The sequence below is a fragment of the Stegostoma tigrinum genome, chromosome 33 (assembly GCF_030684315.1).
Source record: "Stegostoma tigrinum isolate sSteTig4 chromosome 33, sSteTig4.hap1, whole genome shotgun sequence".
Lineage (NCBI taxonomy): Eukaryota > Metazoa > Chordata > Chondrichthyes > Orectolobiformes > Stegostomatidae > Stegostoma > Stegostoma tigrinum.
The window spans coordinates 30,682,612-30,707,106 of record NC_081386.1 but is presented as its reverse complement, the minus strand read 5'-3'; the positions used below and the strand labels follow the sequence as shown (position 1 = coordinate 30,707,106).

Sequence of the window (24,495 nt, the reverse complement as noted above, 5' to 3'; positions counted from 1 at the left end):
ATACCTCCTCAAAAACTTATTAAAGGTTCTACAGTGGGCACACTTGCTGTTTTGCCTGCTTCCCACCGTGAAAATCCATCACTCCTTCCTCCATTTGTATCTGAAAAAGATGCAAGAAAAGGTCAGTAATACTAGACTACATCACACAATGTTATGTGCAATAAAGTTAGGTATCAACCAATTTTAAGACTTTCTGTTATGTCAGTCTTAATTACACCAAACTTGATGGGCAGTTGCTTTTCTGAATGAAATGTGCTTTTAATGATTTGAAGTATTGTTTTGACCATGTTCTGCCAGAAGCCTCAAAGCAAGTTGGAGCAGGACTGCTGCACACTGCAACATTGTCTGCAAGCTTTCTGGCTAGCTTCTTGTGTCCTTGGCCAATTTCCCAGAGCATTCTAACTAATGTTCTTCAGTAGACCAGGTACTCGAGATTAACAACACAAATAGAAGTTGATGGGAAAGCTCAGCAAGTCTGCTAGCATCTGTGAAGAGAAATCAGAGTTAATGTTTCTGGTCCAGTGACCCTTCCTCCTAGGTTCTGAGGAAGGGTCACCAGACTCTGATTTCTCTTCACAGATGCTAGCAGACTTGCTGAGCTTTTCCAGCAACTTCTGTTTTTGTTTCTGATTTACAGCACCTGCAGTTCTTTCCGTTTTTACTTGAGATTAGCGTTTGAGTCCTCTGTAGCAGAGCTTGTATGCGTGCTTGTCCTCTTTCAAGCTGGCTCCTTGCGTTCCATCTCATTGCCCAAGTTCCTGCTCACCTGTGCTGGCTGATTCACCACTGAAGACACGTCCTCTAGACAACCTGTAATATATATGTGGTGCCTAATTCTAACCTGACTTAGTGTATGCTACAGTAAGATCAAGTGATTGTGCATCTTCAAGAAGGCTGACCTCATCTTAAGTGACAGAGGTGTCTTCACATCTCTAGCACTGAATGAAAAAAGAGGGGCTTGTGTTTATTGTGGTGTGAAGGAAGAGTAAAGAAAGAAATGGCTGTTGAAAGCCTCTGCTGTTTATCTCGCAGAATGTATAGGACGAGAAAGAAGTAGGAAAGGGAAAGGAAGTTAAGGCGGAAGAAATCCTGCATGACAATTTCTCCAGCTTTCTCAGCCATGAATCTATCCCTTCCTGTCATTAGTCAGTTGCTTTCTTTCATAGTGCAGAAGGTGTGCAGCTGGAATCTTGTCTCTTCAGGTGACAGCTTCCTGTCGGGTGGTGTGCATGTGAACTTCTGAAAAGAAACTAGATATTTGTTATGACATCCCTGTGAGATATTAAACTATTGCACAAGTCCTGTTGAGTAGCACCTAGAATAAAGTTTGGTGAAGTAAACATTGCAATGTTGGCTAGTGTGAGAGTGGAGGAGGAGAAAGTGGAATGAAGAGCATTGTGATGATGGTTGGATATTCAAAGTAAGTGAGGAAAGAATGTATCATGAATCATAAGGTCGGTCAAGTGAGCAAATCACTGTGACAGCTCATCTTAGTTTGCAACCATGTCCTTGGAATTAAGCACCTCGTGCCTCTGCTGCAGTCTGTTCTTTACAGCACTCGAAGTACTTGCTACAGACCTTACTAGCTAGTACACCACATCTTTAAGGTCATGATTACCTTCAAGTCATGTACAATTTATAGTATTCCAGCACCCCCAATCGGGTGCCTAGCTAGTGAAATGCATGGATTGCACAGACTACCTGTCAGAATCATTTTAATGAAATTCCACCACACATTTTGCATGTGTCTGGGCCCACAGTCGTGATTAAATTTCTGGACCTTGAGCTGTACCATTGAGACGAACACTTGGGCCTGACCAACAGCTTACCCCTACTTCCTAAAGCTGTAATATCCTGTTCTGCACTAAATAATTATTTTACATTACTCACAGTTACTGCTAATGATATTTTTGCTTCTCCTATAGGTATTCTGAGTTTGATTGAACGAGGTTTAATTCCTCCAGCATCTGAGCTGACTGTTGATCCACCTTTTGTCCAAAACAGAGCAGCAAAGATTCATGATATTCAAGAGAAGCATAGGAAACCAGCCCCTGAAGTATTTGGTAAAGATTGTGTTAAAGACTTTTCTTTTGGTTAATAGTCCCTCCTTGGTTGAATGACAAGCTAACATTCACTGTTGAGCTCATGTTTCAAGAATAAATGAGCAATGTACTTGGAAGGAAATCAGTACCTTTAGAACTGAACCCTTCATTATTCAGCACCTTCAGGAAAAGAGAAGTGAAAAATTAAACTACTCTAAAGAAGGGAAGTGTGTTAAGGTCTAAAATACAGTCAGGTAACAATTTAAGAATAACAAGATTACGTTAGTGGATACACTTGTTACTATGCAATTTGCATGATTCAGATTCTTGCAGCAGTACACGAATCAAAGATACATTATGCAAAACTATGGGTTATGATTCATGTCCTACAAGTGACCTGGCTCATAAGAACGAAAGTCATGGATGCATTACAATCAGTGTTGCAGGTAGGGTATTAATCATTATCCCATTGGTCTTCATATCTATTCTTTATAGACTATACATTAAAAATTAATTGGGTAGAGAGGTTAAAAAAAGACCGGTTTAATGGTGGACTGTATTCCTTTGAGCATTGGTTTCAGAATGGCTGGAGGCAATGTGAGCTCTCAATATTGCATCTTGTAGAATGGATTGGGAGTGTTTACACTTTCAACATTCCCCTCAAATGAATTCTCAAAGGAAAAGAAAGATTCTGGTAATTATAATCTGTAGTCATGTGATTTTCATGGTATCAAAATTTTTGTTGCTTTATTCCATTTGGAAGGGAATAATTTATATAACTCCCTTTACATCCTCATGTAGTCCCAAAGCTCTTCATAAACTATGAATTAATTTTTTGAGGTGTCATCATTGCTGTTTTGTGGAAAACACTGAAGCCAATTTCTATGCAGCAAGGTCCCACAAACAGTTTCATGCCTGTGTGAGTTGAAAGGTAAAAGGTTGACCGGTATCACTGGCAAAAAACCCTTGCTTTTTTTAAAAAATAGTATCTCAGGAGCTTTTATATCAAACTAATTAGTGGATAGACAGTGTTTAAATGCTTCATTCCAAAGATTGTATCATTAATGAAAATGTGTACCAAAGTGTCAGCCTAAATTATTTTCTCCAGTTCTAAAGTTTGAACTCCGTACATTTGACAGACACAAACAAGCATCTCACTGATCCAGACTGGCACTTTGTAATCAATTATGTGCTCAAAGTGGAAGGAAGTTAGATGCTGTGAAAAGGAACATTTTGTCATTTTGGAATGGTTTTTCACCTTTGTCACCTTCTAATTTTGTTACATTGATGCATACTATCTGTTTTCTGCAAGTCAGCTGATCATGCTAAATGTTATAATCATGTTACCCCTATACCATAGGCTCCTTCTTCGTGTAATAACCTTTTACGTGGAACCTTGTCAATTACATCTGAAGGTTCCCTTTTCCTTCAAAGAATTCCAGTAAATTGGTTAGGCATGATTTCCCTTTCACAAAACAATGCTGTCTCTTCCCAGTTACCTTGTTGTTTTCTATTTGTGTGATTATGGATGTGTTGTCCCAGTCACATTTGTGTCCCTCTTTGTCTGTGTGTAGTGAGACAAGTGAGAATTGGTTGTGTCTCTTGACGGCCAGTTGGTGCTTGTGTGTCCATGTTGTCAGTTTTCTTCCAGTTTGGCCTATGTAGTATTTCTCAGTAGTTGTTTTCTAAGTACCCAGCCATACCTTCCCTGACTGATTATTCCACTTACCTCGAAGCCAGTGGGTCCTTTTTGCAGTATTTCTCACAGTCCTTGCGTGGTATTTTTGTATATTACACCAGTTTTGCTAGGTTGAGGTATGGGATCCTATATGTTTGTCAGTAGCTGTCATAGAGTAGTTATTGGTTTGTGGACTACCCTGTTACTTCAGTCTCGTGGTCATCTCTGAAATGTGCTTGATATATGGTTAGGGTGATAAGTGATCTGGTCGAGTTGTGTCTTCCTGTTGTGGCCTGTCTTGGCGGTAACAGCGGATTATGCTTTTCAGGTATCCATTTCTTTCGAAGACTCCTTTATAAGCGTTCCTGTTTGGCTTTGCCTAGTTCCAGGTTGCTGCAATGTGTTGTGGCTCATTCAGATAGTGTCCAATAGTGTTGTAATTGTCTCTTTGTCTAGGTCAATGTTTATGAATGTAATCAGCACTGTTATGTCTAAGTATATCATCTCGTCCTCTTCTATCCTGATGTTCTTGACGATCACACTATTTACATCCATAAACATCAACCTAGCCAAAGAGACAATTGCCACACTAATTGATGAATTAAGTAGGCAGGCTCCCCAGGACACCACCAACATCAATAAGGACACCACCATGAAACTACTACAACTGTGCCTCAACAATCCCACACCGATCCTCAATATTCTCACCGCAACTCCATCAAGAAACACATTGAATAAGACCTTGTGTGCAAACCTACTTCACCTTCAATAAAGACACAAACTAATCAACAGAGCACCAATGGGATCCCCAGTATCAGTATTGATTGTAGAAGCAGCAATGCAAAGGTTAAAACGGACACTACTCCCAAATATACAACTCAAACTTTGGGTCCGATATGTAGGTGATAGCTTCGTGATCATCAAACGCATAATGCCTAAATAAACCCACCAACACAAACAACATCCTCACCTGGATGAAATTCACAAAAGAAGAAGAGAAACACAACTGACTACCCTTCCTGGACATAATGGTAGAATGCAAAACCACCAGGGAACTCCAGACTATCATATAGAAAGACACACCAGATACCACCCCAATGTCCTCAAACAAAGCTGCATTAGGACACTTTAAATGAGCCACAACATATTGCAGCAACTCAGAACTATGCAAAGCAGAACAGGAGCACCTATACAGAGTCTTCAAAAGGAATGGATACCTGAAAAGCACAATCTGCCGTTACCTCTGAAACAGACCACAACAGGAAGGCACAACACGACCAGACTCACTAATCACCCTGCCATACAGCAAGGACATTTCAAATAAGATCACAAGACTATCAGACCCGTAGCAACCACTCTACAACAGCTCCTGATGAATGTAAAAGATCCCATACCCCAAACCGGCAAAACCAGTGTAATATACAAAATACCATGCAAGGACTGTGAGAAACACCATATAGGACAAACCAGAAAAAAAACTGACAACACGGATACACAAACATCAACTAACCATCAAGAGACGTGACCAATTCTCACTTGTTTCACTATATACAGACAGTGAGGAACACTAATTTGACTGGGACAACACATCCATAAATCACAAGCCAAACAGAGACACACCAGGGATCCCTGGTATTCATAGAGTCATAGAATCCTACAGTGTGGAAACAGGACCTTTGGCCCAACAATCCCACACCGATCCTCAATATTGTCACCGCAACTCCATCAAGAAACACATTGAATAAGACCTTGTGTGCAAACCACTGAGAAACAAAACTGGAAGTGGTACCAGACGCCCCAACAAACTGAAGCATGTGAATAACAAGTGGACGAGAACACCAGTGCTTCACCGGAGGTGCACTGACAGTGTTACCTAACAGGGTGACGAAATGTTTACAACCAAACCCACTGGCTTGGCAAGCATGTCTACAACCTCATTCACCCAAGCTACAAGTCTGCTCCAAAACTTTAATCACCCATGATTATTGCTGACCTTTTATCACAAGCACCCAATTTTTTTTTAATATACTTTGTCCTAAAGTATAATTACTGTTAGCGAACCTGTAGATTACTAGAGATTTAGAGACACTGAGTCAGAGTTATACAGCATTGAAACAGATTCTTTGGTCCAACTCATCCAAGCCAATGAGATATCTGAAGCTGATCTAGTTTCATTTGCCAGCATTTGGCCCATATTCCCCTAAACCCTTCCTAGTCATGTATCCCTCCAGATGTTGTACCACTTCTTCTGGCAGCTTGTTACCTACATGCACCACCATCAGAGTTAAAAAGTTGTTTTTTGGGTTCTTTTTAAATCTTTCCCCTCTCACCTTAAACCTATGCTCTCTAGTTTTGGACTCTCTCTAACCCTAGGAAAGAGACCTTGGCTATTCACTTTATCTGTGCCCCTTGTGATTTTATAAACCTGTATAAGGTCACCCCGAGCCCTCGACACTCCAGGAAAAATAGCCTCAGCCTAATCAGCCTCTTCAAATAGCTGAAACCCTCCAATCCTGGCAACAACTTTGTAAATATTTTCTGAACCCTTCCAAGTTTAACACCATCTTTCCTATAGCAGGAAAACCAGAAATGAATGCAGTGTTCTAAAAGCGGCCTGACCAAAGTCCTGTACAGCTGCAACATGATATCTCAACTCCCTCCCTTACCTAATATTATGACCAAGAAGGCAAGCATACTAAATGTCGCCTTCACCAACCTGTCTACCTGCAACTCCACTTTCAAGGAACTATGTACTTGTGCCCCTAGGTCTGTTTGTCAGAAACACTTCTCAGGGTCCTACCATTAATGGTATAAGCCCTGGTTTGACTTAGCAAATGCAACACCTCATATTTATCTAAATTAAACTGTATCTGCCACTCCTGGGCCCATTGGCCCATCTAATCCAAGCTGTACTCTGAGATAACCTTCTTCACTGTCCACTACATCACCAATTTAGGGTCATCTATAGACATATTAACTGCACCTCCGATATTCATTCTAAACTTTTTACATAAATGACGAAAAGCAGTGAATCCAGCACCGATCCTTGTAGCGCACCGCTGGTTACAAGCCACCAGTCCAGAAAACAGCCCGCTATCACCACCTTCTGTCTCACATCTTCAAGCTAATTTTGTATCCAATTGGCTAGCTTCCCCTAGATTCCACATGATCTAACCTTGCTGACCAGTCTACCTTGCGGAATGTTGCTGAATGCCTTACGGAAGTTCATGTACAGTGGTTACTGTGCTGCCTTCATTAATATTCTTGGTCATCTCTATGAAAAACTCAATCAAATTGTGAGACATGATTTCCCACCACAAAACCATGTTGACTCTCCGTAATCAGTCCTTGCCTTTCTAAAAGCATGTAAATGTTGTCCAACAGAGCCCCCTCCAACAACTGACCCACCACTGACATCAGGCTCACCCATCTCTAGCTTCTTGGCCTTTTTTCCTCTGTTATTCCTCACCTCCACTCGAACTGACTCAACATCCTGATCGCCTGAACTAAGGTCATCTTTGACTGTTGCAATCTAACTATCTAACAAAGTAGTTGTAACTATTGCATGCCGTCTAGCTAATGCTTATATCCACTGTGTTGGTAGGAATGACCCTGAGCTTCTAGTTACGTGCCCTTTCAATCAATCACTTTGTTGTCATGTTCAAATTTCTCTCCTAGATCTACTACAGTGTTCCAATGATGCTCAATGCAAGCTGGTTGAACAACACTTCATTTTAAAACATATGTGCTTTACAGCCTTCAGGACTGAATATTCAGTTCCACAGCTTCAGAGCATGTCTTCCGTCCTCCCATTTTTCTTACATTCCCAACTGTATCATGGTTGTGAGAGAGATGATGGGAACTGCAGATGCTGGAGAATCCGAGATAACAAAGTGTGGAGCTGGATGAACACAGCAGGCCAAGCAGCATCAGAGGACAACAAAAGCTGATGTTTCGGGCCTAGACCCTTCATCGGAAAAGCTTGGTTGTGCCTCCCAGGAGAGTGGACCATACTTTCATTGACACCCATTTTACATCTCTCTTTTTCCTTTACTACCATTAGTACTGCCTTTATCTTTTGCTCGAGGAGCATTAAAGCCTGTACCTCCACCTCTGTCAACAGCATAAAAAAGCACTTTACAGCCTCTCTCAGTTCTCTGCAAATTGTCGTGTGAATTCCAGCGGTAATCAGAAATAGTGAAGTGAATTATTACTGGAACAGAAAACCAAAAATAGAGCCCTTCCCAGTACAACCAACATATATTTAGAACTGCATGTAGCATAGGAAACATTAGAACCAAAAAAACTTGCTGTTGTCCTTTCACAGCATTAACTTATTTTAAAAAGTTGTTTAAAACAATTTATTGGGCACCTTTAACATAATAAAGGCACTGCTGAATGTAGTTATTAGCCATAATTTAACAGGAAGCCACAGTCAGAAATAAGTCAGTAGAGATATTTTCTAAGGAGCAACGTAAAGAGGGAGAGAGATGTAAATAGGAGTTGAAGGTTAGATAAAGAATTCTAGAGCTCACGTTCAAGGTAGCTGGGAAGCATGGCTACCAATGGAGGGATGATTAAACCCAGTGGTGTACAAAAGGACAGAATTGGAAGAGTGCAAAGATCTTTTTGAGTTTTAATATTTTAGGAAGCTTACTTTGGCCAGTGAGATCTTGTGCTTGCTTGTGTCCAAATTTAATATGTAATATTAAAGCTATCATAACATTTGAAACTACCTCCAAAATGTGATTAAATCTTTGAGGGAAAGTACAGTCCTCTTATTTAGACATTAAATCACGTCTCTTAAAATTGTGTACGTAGCAAATTGGAGTGAATTCTCATGGACTATTTTACAAGTTCAGATAGTTGAATGCAAAACAAGGGGGCAACAGCCTTAGAATTAGAGGGGGTCAATTTAGAATGGAAATGAGGAGACGTTTCTTCAGCCAGAGAGTGGTGGGCCTGTGGAATTCATTGCCACGGAGCGCTGTGGAGGCCAGGACATTAGATGTCTTCAGGGCAGAGATTGATAAATTCTTGATCTCACGAGGAATTAAGGGCTACAGGGAGAGTGCGGTTAAGTGGAGTTGAAATGCCCATCAGCCATGATTAGATAGTGGAGTGGACTCGATGGGCCAAATGGCCTTACTTCCACTCCTATGTCTTATGGTCTTTTGGCTTCAGGAAATTTACTAAGATATATTTTTACCTCATGCATTTTAGAACTATATCTAAAGCACATTTTCTAAAATTCAATTCTTGATGCTTTTTTCCAGGTACTTATCCGAAAAATGCTTTCTGTATAGTTGTTAGTGAGTCATATGCAGAGGAAACAAAGTATCCGGACAAGAAACCAGAATCTAAGCTGCCATTAAAGATGGGCACTGTTACTCCTGCACCTTCGTTCATGTCCAGGACATCAACTAAGGACATCAGCGCAGTTCAACACCTACATGGTAAAGGAATGGTGCCCTTTGAATTTCATCAGCCAAAGGTATGACAGACAATTTGTACTGTAATTCAGGATGTTCAGTATGTTTGCAAAGAACTTCTTTAAAGTGAAAGTGCATTTAATGGCAAGATTGCACAGCTCCTAATGGACTAGTGGTAAAGCCATCCAGCAGAAGTTAATAAGATTCTATACTGAGCAGTTACTATGCTCCAGTCGGAACTAAAGAACGTACAAACTTGTTGTTTGTTGCAATCCATAAGGGAGGCTCTGTTCGGAAGTTGTGCGTTGTGTAAAAACCTGAAACAAGCCTAAACAGACTCCGATAGTAGGAACTGCTGATGCTGGAGCATCTGAGATAACAAGGTGTAGAGCTGGATGAACAAAGCTGGCCAAGCGGCATCAGAGGAGCAGGACGTTTCGGGTCTGGACCCTTCTTCAGAAACAGACCCATGAGTGCAAGCTAAACAGTCATAGAACATAGAATATTACAGCACAGTACAGGCCCTTCGGCCCTCGATGTTGTACCGACCTGTCATACCGATCTCAAGCCCATCTAACCTACACTATTCCATGTGCGTCCATATGCTTGTCCAATGACGACTTAACTGTACCTAAAGTTGGCGAATCTACTACCGTTGCAGGCAAAGCATTCCATTCCCTTACTATTCTCTGAGTAAAGAAACTACCTCTGACATCTGTCCTATATCTTTCACCCCTCAATTTAAAGCTATGCCCCCTTGTGCTCACCGTCACCATCCTGGGAAAAAGGTTCTCCCTATCCACCCTGTCTAACCCTCTGATTATTTTATATGTTTCAATTAAGTCACCTCTCAACCTTCTTCTCTGTAATGAAAACAGCCTCAAGTCCCTCAGCCTTTCCTCGTAAGACCTTCCCTCCATACCAGGCAACATCCTAGTAAATCTCCTCTGCACCCTTTCCAAAGCTTCCACATCCTTCTTATAATGAGGTGACCAGAACTGTACACAATACTCCAAGTGCGGCCGCACCAGAGTTTTGTACAGCTTCGCCATAACCTCTTGGTTCCGGAACTCGATCCCTCTATTAATAAAAGCTAAAACACTGTATGCCTTCTTAACAGCCCTGTCAACCGGGGTGGCGACTTTCAAGGATCTTGTACATGGACACCGAGATCTCTCTGCTCATCTACACTACCAAGAATTTTACCATTAGCCCTGTACTTTGCCTTCTGGTTACTCCTACCAAAGTGCATCACTCACCAGTGTCATGTGACTCACTTCTTAGGGCGACACTGTTCCAACATAGCATATACCAACTACAATGCATAAACCACTCCCTCTTTACTTTAAGCTTCCTCTTAAATAAACAACCATAATATTACATAGTTCTGAACACAACATAGATGCGTGAGCAGCAAAACAATTTACGTGGGCATGATACTCGGTTCCATTAGATACAACAAACAGAAGTACTATCTAAAGCAAGTCTATTCAGTGGGCACCTGTTTTGTGCCAGCTGTTTTGTTTTCTTCTGGTGGAGGATACACCTTAGGGATACTGGGAACGTCACAAAAAGGGAGATCATCCCTGGAGGCATACAGGCACACTCGTCCACATAAGCAATGTCCTCACTGTGTCTGCAATTGGTTGTTCTGGGACAGTGTGCTGCCTTCACGAAGTGAGGCAGAGGTCCTTTCTCGAGCCCTTGTGGTAATGGGTGGCTCCAGCATGGGGATGTGCACTAACAGCTAGTCAGCATGTGTTCGCCGTACAGTCTCCCCCCAGGTCTGGATCGTGTAGAATATGAAACCTGTCTGGGCCAGGATCATGGCAGGTACAAACCTTTCAGTTTTGTTGCTCCGAGCCAGCACTTGGTCATCCTGATGAAAAGAGCACCTCTTGGAGTCCTGTGCCCTTCTGGATATCTGGGCTCATTGATTCTTCTCAACAAACTTGTGCATTTCTTCAGGTAGCGACAGATTGAATGTGGTTCATAATTTATTTTAAAAAGCATGTGTGCTGATGAGTTCAGGGTAATGGCATGAGGTATATTTCAGTACCTGACCAAGAAGTTATTGACTCAATGAATTAGTGACCCTTCTTTGAAAGATTCGATGAGTGCTTTAACAATTGCATGAATTTTTTCACAAAACCATTGGTTGATGGATGATAGACTACCAAATTAATGTGCCAAATGCTGTTACAGTTCATTTAGTCAGTAAATTCCCGCATGAGGAACTGAGAACCATTGTCGCTGGCAATCTGCTCAAACATTCTGTCCAGTTTCTCAATAGTCAGGTCTGCAGAAGTGGACTTCAGTACCACTACCTCCAGCCACATGGGATAAGCATCAACCACCAGCAGCAGCATGTGACCTTCAAATAGGCCGATTTAAAATCAATGTGAACCTGTTGCCATGGCATCTTGGGCTATTTCTTGGGGGTGTAATAGTGACAATAGTGGTGCATTTCTCATTTTGGCACAACCCTGGCATAAGCTGGCTTTTTATTTCATTTGGGCATCCAAATCCGGCCATCAATTAGCTCCTGGTGAGCTGTTTCATCCTCATCACCTCTGGATGGCCCCAGTGACCTTGTATTATAAGTTGAGAAGGATGAATACCCTCTTCCCCACAGTAGATAGCTGTTTACAGCTGTCAAATCCTTACCTCTGTGAATGGCCTATGTTTCAGGAAGTGCCTGCTGATACTCCCTTTTAGGACTAGATCCATCATCTCAAAATAGGGTCATTTTTGCTATCTTTCTTCAGTTGTCACTGTCAGCAGCACATTTTCTGATTGGAAAAAGTAGAGAATCTTCAACCTATTACTGGATTTCCCTTCACTCGAGGGCAAGGACAGTCTGGACAATGCATCTGTGTTTGCATGGCACTCTGACTGTATATATTTTATATCATTCAAGTTTTCCAAGAGAAGTACCACCTCTGAAGCTGATTGGCTACTACTGAGGAAATCCCAGGGTGTACGGGCCAAAGGTAAACGTGAAGGGACAATAATCTGTCAGCAGAATGAAGTTGCAGCTGTATAAGTACTGGTAAAACTTCCTCTCACCAAAAATGATGCTGTGGGCTTTCTTCTCCTTTTGAGTTTATCCCATCTCTGCATTAGTAAGAAAATGCGAAGCAAAGACAGTCGACCTGTCCTCTCCATTGGGTAGGGTGTGCAACAACACTGCACCAATTCCATATGTTGAGACATGACATGCCAATTGCAAGAGAAATCTAGGGTCAAAGAGTACAAAAATATCTGACTTACGGCATGCGTGTTAGACAGCAAGATACACTTGCTCACCGTCTGGGTTCCATTTCCAAGACTTTGCAGAGGATACTGTGTAACAGCTTCAGAAGGGTAACCAACTTGAAACGAATTTGTGAAAATAATTCACAGGATGCAGGGAAGTTCTTAATTAGGACACATTAGTAGGCCATGGAGCCTCCATGATTGCCACCATTTTCTTCAAAGCCTTGAGAAGCCCTTTGTTGGTATCAAAGTGCCGTAAGTGTTCAATCTAGAGTAAGTCACACATCTTTTTTACTCATACCCTGTGTGCTTTAGCATCCCTCCAGATTCCTCAATTGGAGATAGTGATCAAGATACCATCAACATAGCATTGTACCCATTTTAATCTAAATAAGATTTGACCTATAGGCCTCTAAAATAAGACTGCAAAGCAAAGGGGAGCCTTTTATAGCAAAACAAGCTCCGATGAATCACTAGAGTCAGCAGGTGTTGGAACTCAGCAGTCTATCCTATCTGTAGAACGTCCTGAAAAAGATCCTTCTTTGTGAATTTCTCCCCTCCCGCCAGGCTGCTGAACAGATCTTTGATCAAAAGCAATGGGTGTTTGTCTGCACAGAGTGCTGGATTAACAGTAGCTTTGAAGTTGCCACAGATACAGATCATTCTGTCCTGTTTTAAAACAGGGATGATAGGTGTTGCCCAATCACTTGTAGTTATTGGTTTGAATACACTGATATCCATTAGCCTCATTAGTTCTGCCTTTACTCGCAGACGGATGGTGGTTGGAACAATATGTGCCCTCAGACTTTTGGTTGACTATCTGGTTTCAATTTGAGTTTAACTTAGACTCCCCTCATTTGTCCAAGGGTACCTTCAGAATACCTTTGTACTTGTTCAAGATGTTTCACAGACTTGTTTTAGTGTCAACCAGTTTGTTCACTGCTGTACAGTTCAGTCTTAGTTTCTGTAGCCACATATTCCCGAATATGGTTGGGTAATTGCCTTTCACAATGTGGAAGGATAACTCTGTGATCCTGTAGTTATACCATAAGCATTTCATACACAGAGCAGGGCTTGTCCTTAAAAAGGGTATGTCCTGAAGGTGATGCTGGAATACTTGAGTGGCAGATGTCTCAGCTTTTGAATGTAAATTGCTTTGAAAATAAGTGTAGCTGGGCCTAGCTATGTAGCTTTTCTGGCTGCTACCTGCACATTTTTGCAATGTCTGATGTGATTTTAAGATTTAGATTTCTGTCAGTCAGTAGCCTTTGTTAGAGGGAGCCTCATTTCATTGGCCATTCATTTAGGGTCTCTCTTAAGGTGTTACCTAAAACATTCACAAACTCAGTGTTCAGCAAGGCACTTACAACTCAGAAAGAATTGACCCACCAGTTCTTCCTGTAACTGATTTCATATGTGAAATCTAAATCCCTCTGCAATTAGTAGGGATTTTAGGGAAAAATCTTTCACCAAAGTATCAATTAACACCCAGTGCACTTTGTTTCCAGATTTGTCTGGCTGGACAAGGCTTCTAAGTAAATAGAGGCTTTACTACCTATGGTGAATTCATCTGCAATTGCATTTGCTGTAATATAACTGTATCCTTCAGTGCAGACCTTCCAGCCTTCTAATCCTCCTTTAAAGGTCTTGCTTACATTCAACATCTTCCTAAGTTTGATATTTTCTCCTTTAGGTTAGCACCCTGCACCCCCACTGTGCACTCTGTGAAAACAGGAAACAAGTTTCAACAAGCCCATGAGCACTAGCTGAACAGTCGACAATGCCATGTGACTCATTTCCTAAATGTACCCTGTCCCAATGTAAAACAACTATCGCACTTAATGACAAGTGTCCTGAAAATTGTAGGGGAAAGACTGATAAACACCGCAATACGAGGAGACTATCACAAGCTTCCCTTGCCCCAATGCTGGGCAGCTGGATTACTTGCAGTATTGAAGCAGAAAATCTCTTTATAGTGCAAACTGGGGCCTGTGACACATGATTTAGGAGAATACGAGGCATGTGTGTACTGTGCATGCCCTCCACACTGCTTTCCCTAATATCAATTACTGCTGTCATTAAGAAAGTGCCCAACTGTTACATTTGTGTTTATTGTTATGAAGCTTCAAGGTGCACTTCTATTCCTCCAGGCTGCAGAAAACAAACATGGGTTACTGTTACTCCAGGACCTATCCTCCATTAATGAGTTCTCCATGAACTTAACCTGCAGGCCAGCCAAAATCTGTTCAGGATGAACATCTACCTACGGCATCATACAAAGCGATACAAACCAAGATCTGCTAGGATCGGTTCACAGTCTTGGCAATTAGTTGACCTCAACCAAAAGCCCACAGTGGGTTATAACCTCCTGCTCCTTGGGTCAAGAAGTGAATATTGTCTAAGCTCCTGGTGTGATTTATATTAAGTGAAGACTTCTGGGGGGAAAAAAAATGCCATGCTCAGGGACTTCAAGTGAACCTGGGATTTAGGGTTAGTAATATCACAGCTGTATTTAATAACTTAACTAAAGGAAAGAAAGTTTGCTGTGATATTATTTGAAAGTAATTGACTTGCTAAAATTGTTTAGGCCCATGTGAGAATAGCTATTTGAACAGGATAGCATACACATGTTGGTATCTTTCTCAGCAGACCGAATGGAAGGTAAAATCTGCTTCTCATACTATTCATGAATTAGCAATACAAAGGAAGTTAGGTTCTGTACCTGAATTGTTTCATGGATTGCCGTAGGATCTTTTGGCCTCTCAAACTGGTTGAAACTTAAAGAAATATTTTCTATTGATTGACTTCTGTTTACTTTCCAATGGTGAATAAGCATGCAAAAAAGAATTTAACTTCTGTGACTATTACAAAGATGGACTTCCTTCTGTTCTTAACTTGATAAATTATTTTTAAGGAACACTAAATTCCATGCCCATCCCCTTTCAAAAGTTGTATTGGACCATTGTGACTTTGTAAATTTCAATTCAAGTTCTCATCAGAGAACCCATTCACCTGCTTTTTAAAAGTTTCTGCTCGACCTTAACTCAACTACCTTATAGACAATAGGCGCAGGAGTAGGCCGTTCGGCCCTCGAGCCAGCACCACAATTCATTATGATCATGGCTGATCATCCACAATCAGTATCCTGTTCCTGCCTTATCCCCATAACCCTTGATTCCACTATCTTTAAGAGCTCTATCCATCTCTTTCTTGAAAGTATCCAGAGAGTTGGCCTCCACTGCCTTCTGGGGCAGAGCATTCCAAGTATCCACCACTCTCTGGGTGAAGAAGTTTTTCCTCAACTCTGTTCTAAATGGCCTACCCTTTATTTTTAAACTGTGTCCTCTGGTTCTGGACTCACCCATCAGCGGAAACACATTTCCTGCCTCCAGAGTGTCCAATCCCTTAATAATCTTATATGCCTCAATCAGATCCCCTCTCATCCTTCTAAACTCAAGTGTATACAAGCCCAGTTGCTCCAATCTTTCAACATATGATAGTCCCACCATTCCAGGAATTGACCTTGTGAACCTACGCTGCACTCCCTCAATAGCAAGAATGTCCTTCCTCAAATTGGGAGACCAAAACTGCACACAATACTGCAGGTGTGGTCTCACCAGGGCACTGTACAGCTGTAGAAGGACCTCTTTGCTCCTATACTCAATTCCTCTTGTTATGAAGGCCAGCATGCCATTAGCTTTCTTCACTGCCTGCTGTACCTGCATGCTTGCTTTCATTGACTGATGTGCAACAACACCTAGATCTCGTTGTACTTCCCCTTTACCTAACTTGACTCCATTTAGATAGTAATCTGCCTTCCTGTTCTTGCCACCAAAGTGGATAACCACATATTTATCTACGTTAAACTGCATCTGCCATGCACCCGTCCACTCACCTAGCCTGTCCAAGTCACCCTGTATTCTCATAACATCCTTCTCACATTTCACGCTGCCACCCAGCTTTGTGTCATCAGCAAATTTGCTAATATTACTTTTAATGCCTACATCTATATCATTAATGTATATTGTAAACAGCTGCGGGTCCCAGCACTGAACCTTGTGGTACCCCAACGGTCACTGCCTGCCATTCTGAAAGGGACCCATTTATCATTACTCTTTGATTCCTGTCAGCCAGCCAATGTTCAATCCAAGTCAGTATTTTGTCCCCAATACCATATGCCCTAATTTTGCTCTGCTTATCTGACAGTCATTAATTGAACGATGCTTAGAAAGATTAGGAAACAGATATAGAAGGTAGCATTTAACAATCATTTCAAATAAAGTAAAATGCCATTGAAGACATCTAATATAAGTTACATAATTAACAGCTTCGTCAACTACACAACCGCAGGAGCAATGTGCAGTTGTGAGAACCCCTTGACTGTGTTACAGTCTTAAACACATATCCTGCTCCTTTTGCATTAGGCTACCTTTCAATGCAGTCACCATCTTCTGTCATTTAGCTTGTTTTCTTGCCTTACCGACGCTCATATTTACTCTTTCCAGTGTTTGTTTTCTGTTAGGGAATGTATCAGGCAGCATGCCATAGGTAAGATAAGGAATGTATGGTGACATGGTTGAGATAAGTATGGTACTATCATGTCTGTCTGTTAAAAAGCATGTCAGAGATATTGTTTGTCAGGTTTTATCTGAAAAATGATTATTTTGTCACTAAACAACATCCAATAATAGGAACTGATAAACAGTATTATTTAAACTACAATGATATCACTAATGGTGTAGAAGAGCAGCATTTGTTTGACTGGAAGATGGATGTTAGAACGGACCTTAGGGCATTTATTAAGTTGTCTCCTATTCATAGAAGCTTTTTTCATCAAAAATATATTATCACATTAACTGGTGAATTGCTGACTAATGGATTTAATGGGTTTTCCTAGTGCTTTACATTGCGTAAAATGATGTTTAAAAATTAATTACTAATTGATGCAGTTGATGTTCCAATTTCCTGCTTCCTAGCATAAAGTAATTCAAGAACTAAATAGAAAATCAGCTAAGTGTTATTTAAACAATGAGACATGTAATTATGCAAAGATTTTCCTTTTTTCCATCTTGCTGTATTATAGGAGCTAATTCAGGCACTAAAGCTGAACCCAGTATTAAACTTGAGTCACAATGGGCAAAATTGAGTGCTTGATTTAAAACACAGGCTAAGGCTCATTATCAGTATTTTAATTTACTGTATGCTTTATGCTGTAGAAAAAGTTTACTGTAAATCAATAAGTGGGAAAGGTTTAACAAGGTTTACAAGAAATGTTTCAGTGTTGTGATGATGGGATGACTGATTGGAAGCACATTAGGAAGCAATGATTTTTGATTGTTACGTGTTTAGAAAGTACTTTCAAGTTACTTACCTCTTACTTTACAGTCTCTTAGTTAAAAAATCTCTTCGATTTACAGCATCCGCAGTTCTTTTGTTTTTTTTCAAAGAAACCTGCTACCAGTCATAGAAAATGACAATTGAAATGTGGTTCCAAATCAATTAGCTATGCTTTGTTGGAGAGTGTGAGCAGTTTCATATCAAATGCTTGCCACACCCATTCCTCCCCCTCCCATCTTACTACTTTGTACAAGACATTGTATCAAGCCTGTCATTGCAGTTCAGATGAATACCAACAATTCCCTATCATTTTATGAAGCAGGGAAGAAAATTCTTTCAGTTAGTTAATTTCATTTTGTTTGTAAGGCATAGCTGAATGTGACTGCCATTTTGCAATGTAGCAATAAGATCTCCTTAAATAACTCCTTATATATGAAGCAATTTGGAACTTTTCTTAGAGGCATACTAAGAGGTGACTTAAATGCTACTTTTCCTACAAAAGGTTTTCTCGACTTGTATTTTCGTGTCTAACTGTTGAGTGTGGAGATCAGTTTGTTTTTAATGCCCAAATGGAAAGGAAAGACAGAAGGGCCGACATCCTGGTTACACAAATTTCCAAGCGGCCAGTTGGAGTTTTGAATTGGCTATATTCCCGGGAGCATGCTCCCAATCAGCTTATTTAATGAATAGCTGAGCCCTACTAGCCCAGAAGATGGCAAGGTCAATGCAGGATCCAGTTAGTTGTTTTCAACATTCCTAGCTGAAGAAACAGAAACGATCCAAGGATTCTGCTCCTGATCAATATCTGACAACCCCTTTCTGGAAGTGAGTGTGCATAATTACCATGTGGGCCACAGATTGGCTAGACTATGGTAGTTAACCTGTAGTTAATCACTGTTTATACTAAAACATGAGTAATATTTACTTGCATAAGGTATTAGATGAAATTGATGTCATGTGGAATTATCTTTTGGAAAGAAGTCCTTTTGGGAGAGGAGTATAGGGAAAATTTGGAAAATGCAGAAAAATTGAGAGAGGCCATTTAGTAATTAGAAACAGCAAGTAGCTGTTAAGTGCAGTAGAAAGCAAAAAGCCAATGATACAGTGACCGTGTTCCCACCGCTGAGCCAGACAGCCGGGGTTCAAGTTCCAATGGCTCCAGAGGTGTGTCATAACATTTCTGAACAGGTTAATTTAGAAAAGAAATTTTGAAAGCCAGTTGGCGAAGGATCATCCAGTTGATGGGCTGAGATTTCTGGATTGCTGCTAGAATTGGATTTTACATGATTATTTTGTATTCTTTTGCATGCACTTTGAGAAACACAGTCGTCAAATTTCATTATGAAAATTAAGTTCTCTGAATTTACATTTGGAACCTTCTTGAATGTGGCAAATGCTAGATTATGTTTTTTTTCCCACTACAATTTAATTTTCTCCTTTTAGATTTTTAAATTTAAGTTTTCTGGGGTTTTTTTGCCAGTCAAGGTGAAGGATTGCAGGGTGAGGAATAGCACGGTTGCCTATTTTGGCAGAAATTTTTTTGTTTCCCTGTTCATTAATAATTCACCATTGAAACAATGGTAATGAATGACTTTGGAACTTGCAAGTTTTGAGAATGCATTTTGTTAGCAAGCCAAAGAATTGCGAAGAAAAATAAGAATAACTTCTGTTTCTTAGTAAATGGTAAATTTCATCCTAGCCTACTCTCTGCTGTCAGCATGAAGCACTTTGTGGCAGTTATATCAGGGAGTGACTGCAGACTGAAGTTCACTCTAGTCCATCCCACTGAAGATCACCTTACTGCCTCAGTGTGAACTTCACCCTAGCCACAAGATAAAGCTCATAGTTTTCTTTTAAAACATCATTTATGCCTAATTACAGTTAGTTTACTGTTTTATGTTTTGTGTATTGTATTAAAACTATATTGTTTATAAAATCCATAACAATAACAACAGGAGTGGACCATTCAGCACCTCGGGGCAATTTAATAACTTAACAGTCATTTAGCACGGAAACAGACTCTTTGGTCCAACCAGCCCATGTCGACCATAATCCCAAAATAAACTAGTCGCACCTGTCTGCGCTTGGCCCATATCCTTCCAAACACTTCTTATTAATGTACTTATCCAGATGTCTTTTAAATGTTGTAACTGTACCCACATGCACCACTTGCTCTGGAAGTTCATTCCATGCACGAACCACACTGTGTTTAAAAAAAAATTGCCTGTCATGTCTTTTTTAAATCTTGTGCCCTCTGGCCCTAAAAATATGACCCCTAGTCTTGAAATCCTCAACTTTAGGGAAAAGTCACCTGCCATTCACCTTATCTATACTCTTCTTTATTTTATAACCCCTATAAGATCACCTCTCAATCTTCTACATTCCAGTAAAAAACATCTTATCCTATTCAACTTCTCCCCATAACTCAAACCCTCTGTTCCTGGCAACTTCTCTGTCTTCCCGATTTTTGTCTTTGCACCCAACAGAGAGCTGACTTTCATCCAGTTAATCTGGATTGGATTTGAAGCCAGAGACATGAAGGACAATATAATAAATTGCAATTCTCGGGCGTGCTAGTCTTATCTCTGCTTCATCCCTCGTCCCCAAATGTGGCAGGACACTCCCTCAGGCACAGCTACTTGGCCCAGCTGATCGGGATGGGGTGAGGTTAGGGTGGGGTAGTCGGAAAGAGAGTATTCTTAATTAATGCTGTGGGAGCAAATATTTATGGCAAAATTACACTGCCAGCTCTAACTAAGAGGACATTTGCTGATGTCTAATATAAATTAGCAGATGATTGACAACTCACAAACTAAAATAACACAAAGAACCACGAATACTGGAAATCTGAAACAAAAACAGAAAGTACTGGAGAAACTTAGCAGGTCTGGTAACACCTGCAGAGAGAACAACAGTATTAACTGTTTGAGTCCAGTGGCTGAGCTTCAATGAAAGATCCCTCTACTCGAAATATAAATTCTGTTGCTCTCTCTACAAATATTGGCATACCTGCTGAATTTCTCTATCACTCAACTGCTTTAACTCACCAACTTTGTTCATCTATGTGATACTCCAAAACCTCAGGGAGGGCAGACACACACAACACAGAAGGAGGAATAGAATGAAATAAACAGTGGTCTGTGCAAAGCTGCAGTGTTTCACCTGAGCTCTCGTTCTGTAAAATATATTCAGAAGGTTGATCAGGAAGGCAGGTAGTTGGAGAGTGATTCTAAAGGTTTCACAGAACATTTTTTATTAATGATGCATTAAAGTTTTTGTTAACTGCTGAGTGAATACATCTTGTTTTTTAACTTTGGTGCTTTACTGCAAGTACAAATTATCTGTGTCTAAGTAAACATTTCTGATACATCAATGGAAAACTTAGTCAATTGTGTGCTAAAGGTTTGTGATAAATGATAATATAATGTTTGGTAATTTATTTGTAAATGGGTTAAAACCTGGACTTTAATGTAACATTTTATTTTTATAGCAGTTTCAAGTGCTGCCTGTTCATCGGCCCCAAGAATTTTCAGAAACTTTCTATGTTACAATTTTCAACGGCAAAATAGATCACACTGCTCCAGACATCCTGGCTTTCAAGCAACATTACCAGTTATACTGGGGACACATCTTATCCTTTCTGGAATATCTTGAGACGAAACTAAGACAATACGATGTGCCAGTTGCCATTGTAGAAGGCCAGAAGTTGGCAGAAATTTCAGCTGTCTTTGAACTTAATTCACAGCCCAACTGGAAGGACCTGCTCCCTGTGGTGAAAAATAGAGAATTGGTGGAAGAGATCATCAAGCGACCAGGCCAGCAGTATAGAGGGCCAGATGGCTTGGAAATCGCAGCTACAAAAATCCAGGCTATCTGGAGGCAATACCAGTGCAAGACCAAGTACCTCATAGCTCGTCGCCAGAAGTGGGCAGCAGGTGTTATTTCCATCTCCTGGCTCATGCGTGCTCAAAGGGTGCGGGTGAAGAAGACCCTAAAGCAGTCACGTCAGAGACACCTGGAAAATTTTCGCAGCAGGGCCAAGGTGTGTGGAGCTGCCAGCTGTTCTGCCAGCCCTCATTCTCCAAATATCTCCGCCTGAGCGCTCCTGTAAAGCTGTTCCCACATTGCCTTTCCCTGCACTTGTCTGAGAATCATATTTCATCCATCATCGGAGATGCAGCCGTTGAGGCTGCAAAGTCTGTCACTGATTTATTTTTGCCTGAAAGAATAGCTCTGCCTTTTCACCACTTTTCGTCTGTACGTTTACGTTACCAGGAAAGTAAATTTTCAAGTTTCCTACCTGTACTCACCAAATGGCTCTCTGAATTCATTTGCAAAGCTCCCTCTCCAGCTACAGCATGCTCAGTTCTTTATTGTACTGTATTTACTTTTTGCAGACAAGTGTGTTAATTAATGCTTACTTCACTTATGTTTAGTTTCTTTTTAATTCATATTCCATTAATTAAGCAAAGCACACTCCACAATCTCTCTGCTTGGAATACTACTAGTGCATCATGTAGCGCTAATTAAATTAATTGGGGAAGATGTTTTAAGTATGTAATTAAATCAATTAATATAATTTATGCCTGGCTTGGTCTGACTGACTAAAGTGGAGCAGCTGAAGTTTAACTTGATGAATCTATTACAGCTTCTGTCACTGATCAATGCTCTTCTTGATTCCTAGCATCTGGCAGCCAACTGGAATCGCATCAAGGCCTCCAGGAGAACTATTATCCACATCCCATCATTAGGTATTGCACTTTTTTTGCCTGCAGATTCATCCACAACCTCTATTACCCACCACATTACAGGTCCTTGATTGAGTTCAGGAAGCCCCCTTGTTTTGTTTCAAATTGGTCTCGGTAGGAGGATGTTCTTCAGATGATGAGAGTAATAACACAAGCCCTTGCTCAAAACAGCATTTAATTTCAGGATTAAGCAAATAAAGTCATTACACAGGCCCTATTCGGATGAGAGGTGATTTGCTGTAATTCACTTTCATTTGTATGAAATGGAAGCTGAAAGGCTGTGCTGAAATAGCAGATAATGTTTTCTATCTATCTTTAATGATATGAGAATTCAGGCTCTTGCTTGTTGTTGTGTTAAATCAATAAGTGGCGAATCTCACTATATGTTGGATTTAATCAAATGTGCAGTCAAAATGATAAGCTACATTGTCTGGAATTATTTAGTTCTAATTACTGTCAGATGGGAATCTTTATTTGCACTTAAGGCAAGGGGGTTCTGGTGCTGACAAAAGGAATGCTGTGCCACGCTAAATAATTAAGACACTGAATAGTGGGCTCTGTGCTTAAATAATCTACAGCTTTGAGTAAATTAGTACAAGCCTAACAAAATAATTACATTTTATTAATTCAGAGAATGGAAAGTCTTTTGATTCAACAAACGTTCATTCCCTATTTATGTGGGATCTTTTGCTTTGTGTTTCCTAGGGTATGCCCAGTCATTGCGATCATCTGTGCCCAATATAGATACTCAACAGAACCTACAGATGGGAAGGTTATGTGACATCAGGGGTGAGTGCTGTCATTGCCCAGCTTTTGTAAAGATTATTTTGACTAATTATTCGTACATTGAAGGACAAGATATCTTTATGACAGTGACTTTCCTTTCATGTGCTTTATAAATTTTATGGTAAAGAGATATGCAAGCTGAGTAAAGATCATCTTTTCACAGAAATAAAAAGGTGGAAATCAAAAATAAATATAAAAAACCTGTCAGTATCCAAGATCAGAAACTAGTTCACATTTTATGTACAAATCCTGTCTGGTGTGTACTTATGATAATTTTGGTTTAAATTTTGATGTCCTCGATCATATATTCTAGCAAATGTCTGTGAATGCAGTTATATTTTATTGTACAAATAGCATGATGCCCTGATCAAGTAAAAGTCTGTTGTAAATTATGCAGTAATTCTAACATTAGTCCATATGGAAAATTGGCAGAAGGCAGAGACAGCAGAGAAATATTCTTAATGGACTCTTGGGCTTCTCCGAATTGGTAAATGCCTTATCATTCAGAGGTCTTTACTGAGTTATTGCTGTGCACACATGCAGTCATAATGCTGATGATTTCTGTGAGATGGGACTGTTTAATAATTGTACACATGTTGTAAGCATAAAAATCACAATTTTAGGCCAGGAAATGCAATATTGTGTTGATGGTTCAACATCGAGCTAAGTGTCAGCCTTGGCTCAACAGTAGTACCCTCATATGAGCCAGAAAATCATCAGTTCAAGCATCACTCCAGAGACTTGAATACTAATTTAGACTGACATTTCAGTGCACCAACTGAAGCACTGCTGCATAGTCTGAGGTGCTTTCCTTTATATGAGGTATAATATTTAAATCCCACAAGTGGACATAAAAGTTTCCAAGACACCTGTTCTGCTTGGTGTCCCGGCCAATGTTTACTACTAATCCAACACTTCAAACAGTTGATCTGGGTCATTTATTTAATTGTTGTTTGTGGAGCTTTTCTGCAAATACGTTGATTGCATTTCCTACAAGACAGCAATGAGTACTTTTTGAAAATACCTGAGCAGCTACAAAGCATTTGGATGTCCTGAGGTCATGTGTGGAACTATGGACATTAAAGTTTCCTTTTCCCTTTTTAATTCAGATTATTTCGGTAAAAATGGTGCACATACTTAGCTGAAGTACAAAACTAACTTGAACAGCTCATTTAAAGAGTTGGCGTAAGAATGATAGGATGAATACTTTTTCC

General features: G+C 40.3%; 1 protein-coding gene across 3 annotated transcripts in view; it reads left to right on the top strand.

Moving 5' to 3' along the window:
- Positions 1 to 24,495, top strand: part of iqch (IQ motif containing H) — a 161,750-nt gene that overhangs the window by 42,390 nt on the left and 94,865 nt on the right. For 2 of the 3 annotated variants that reach the window (XM_048562828.2, XM_048562829.2), the window contains 6 exons: positions 1 to 121; positions 1,926 to 2,063; positions 8,997 to 9,214; positions 21,238 to 21,789; positions 22,432 to 22,498; positions 23,201 to 23,284. In XM_048562828.2, coding sequence (XP_048418785.2) covers positions 1 to 121; positions 1,926 to 2,063; positions 8,997 to 9,214; positions 21,238 to 21,789; positions 22,432 to 22,498; positions 23,201 to 23,284 — 1,180 coding nt within the window. The remainder of the gene's footprint in view (positions 122 to 1,925; positions 2,064 to 8,996; positions 9,215 to 21,237; positions 21,790 to 22,431; positions 22,499 to 23,200; positions 23,285 to 24,495) is intronic. The other variant, XM_059639271.1, reaches the window with a different exon arrangement.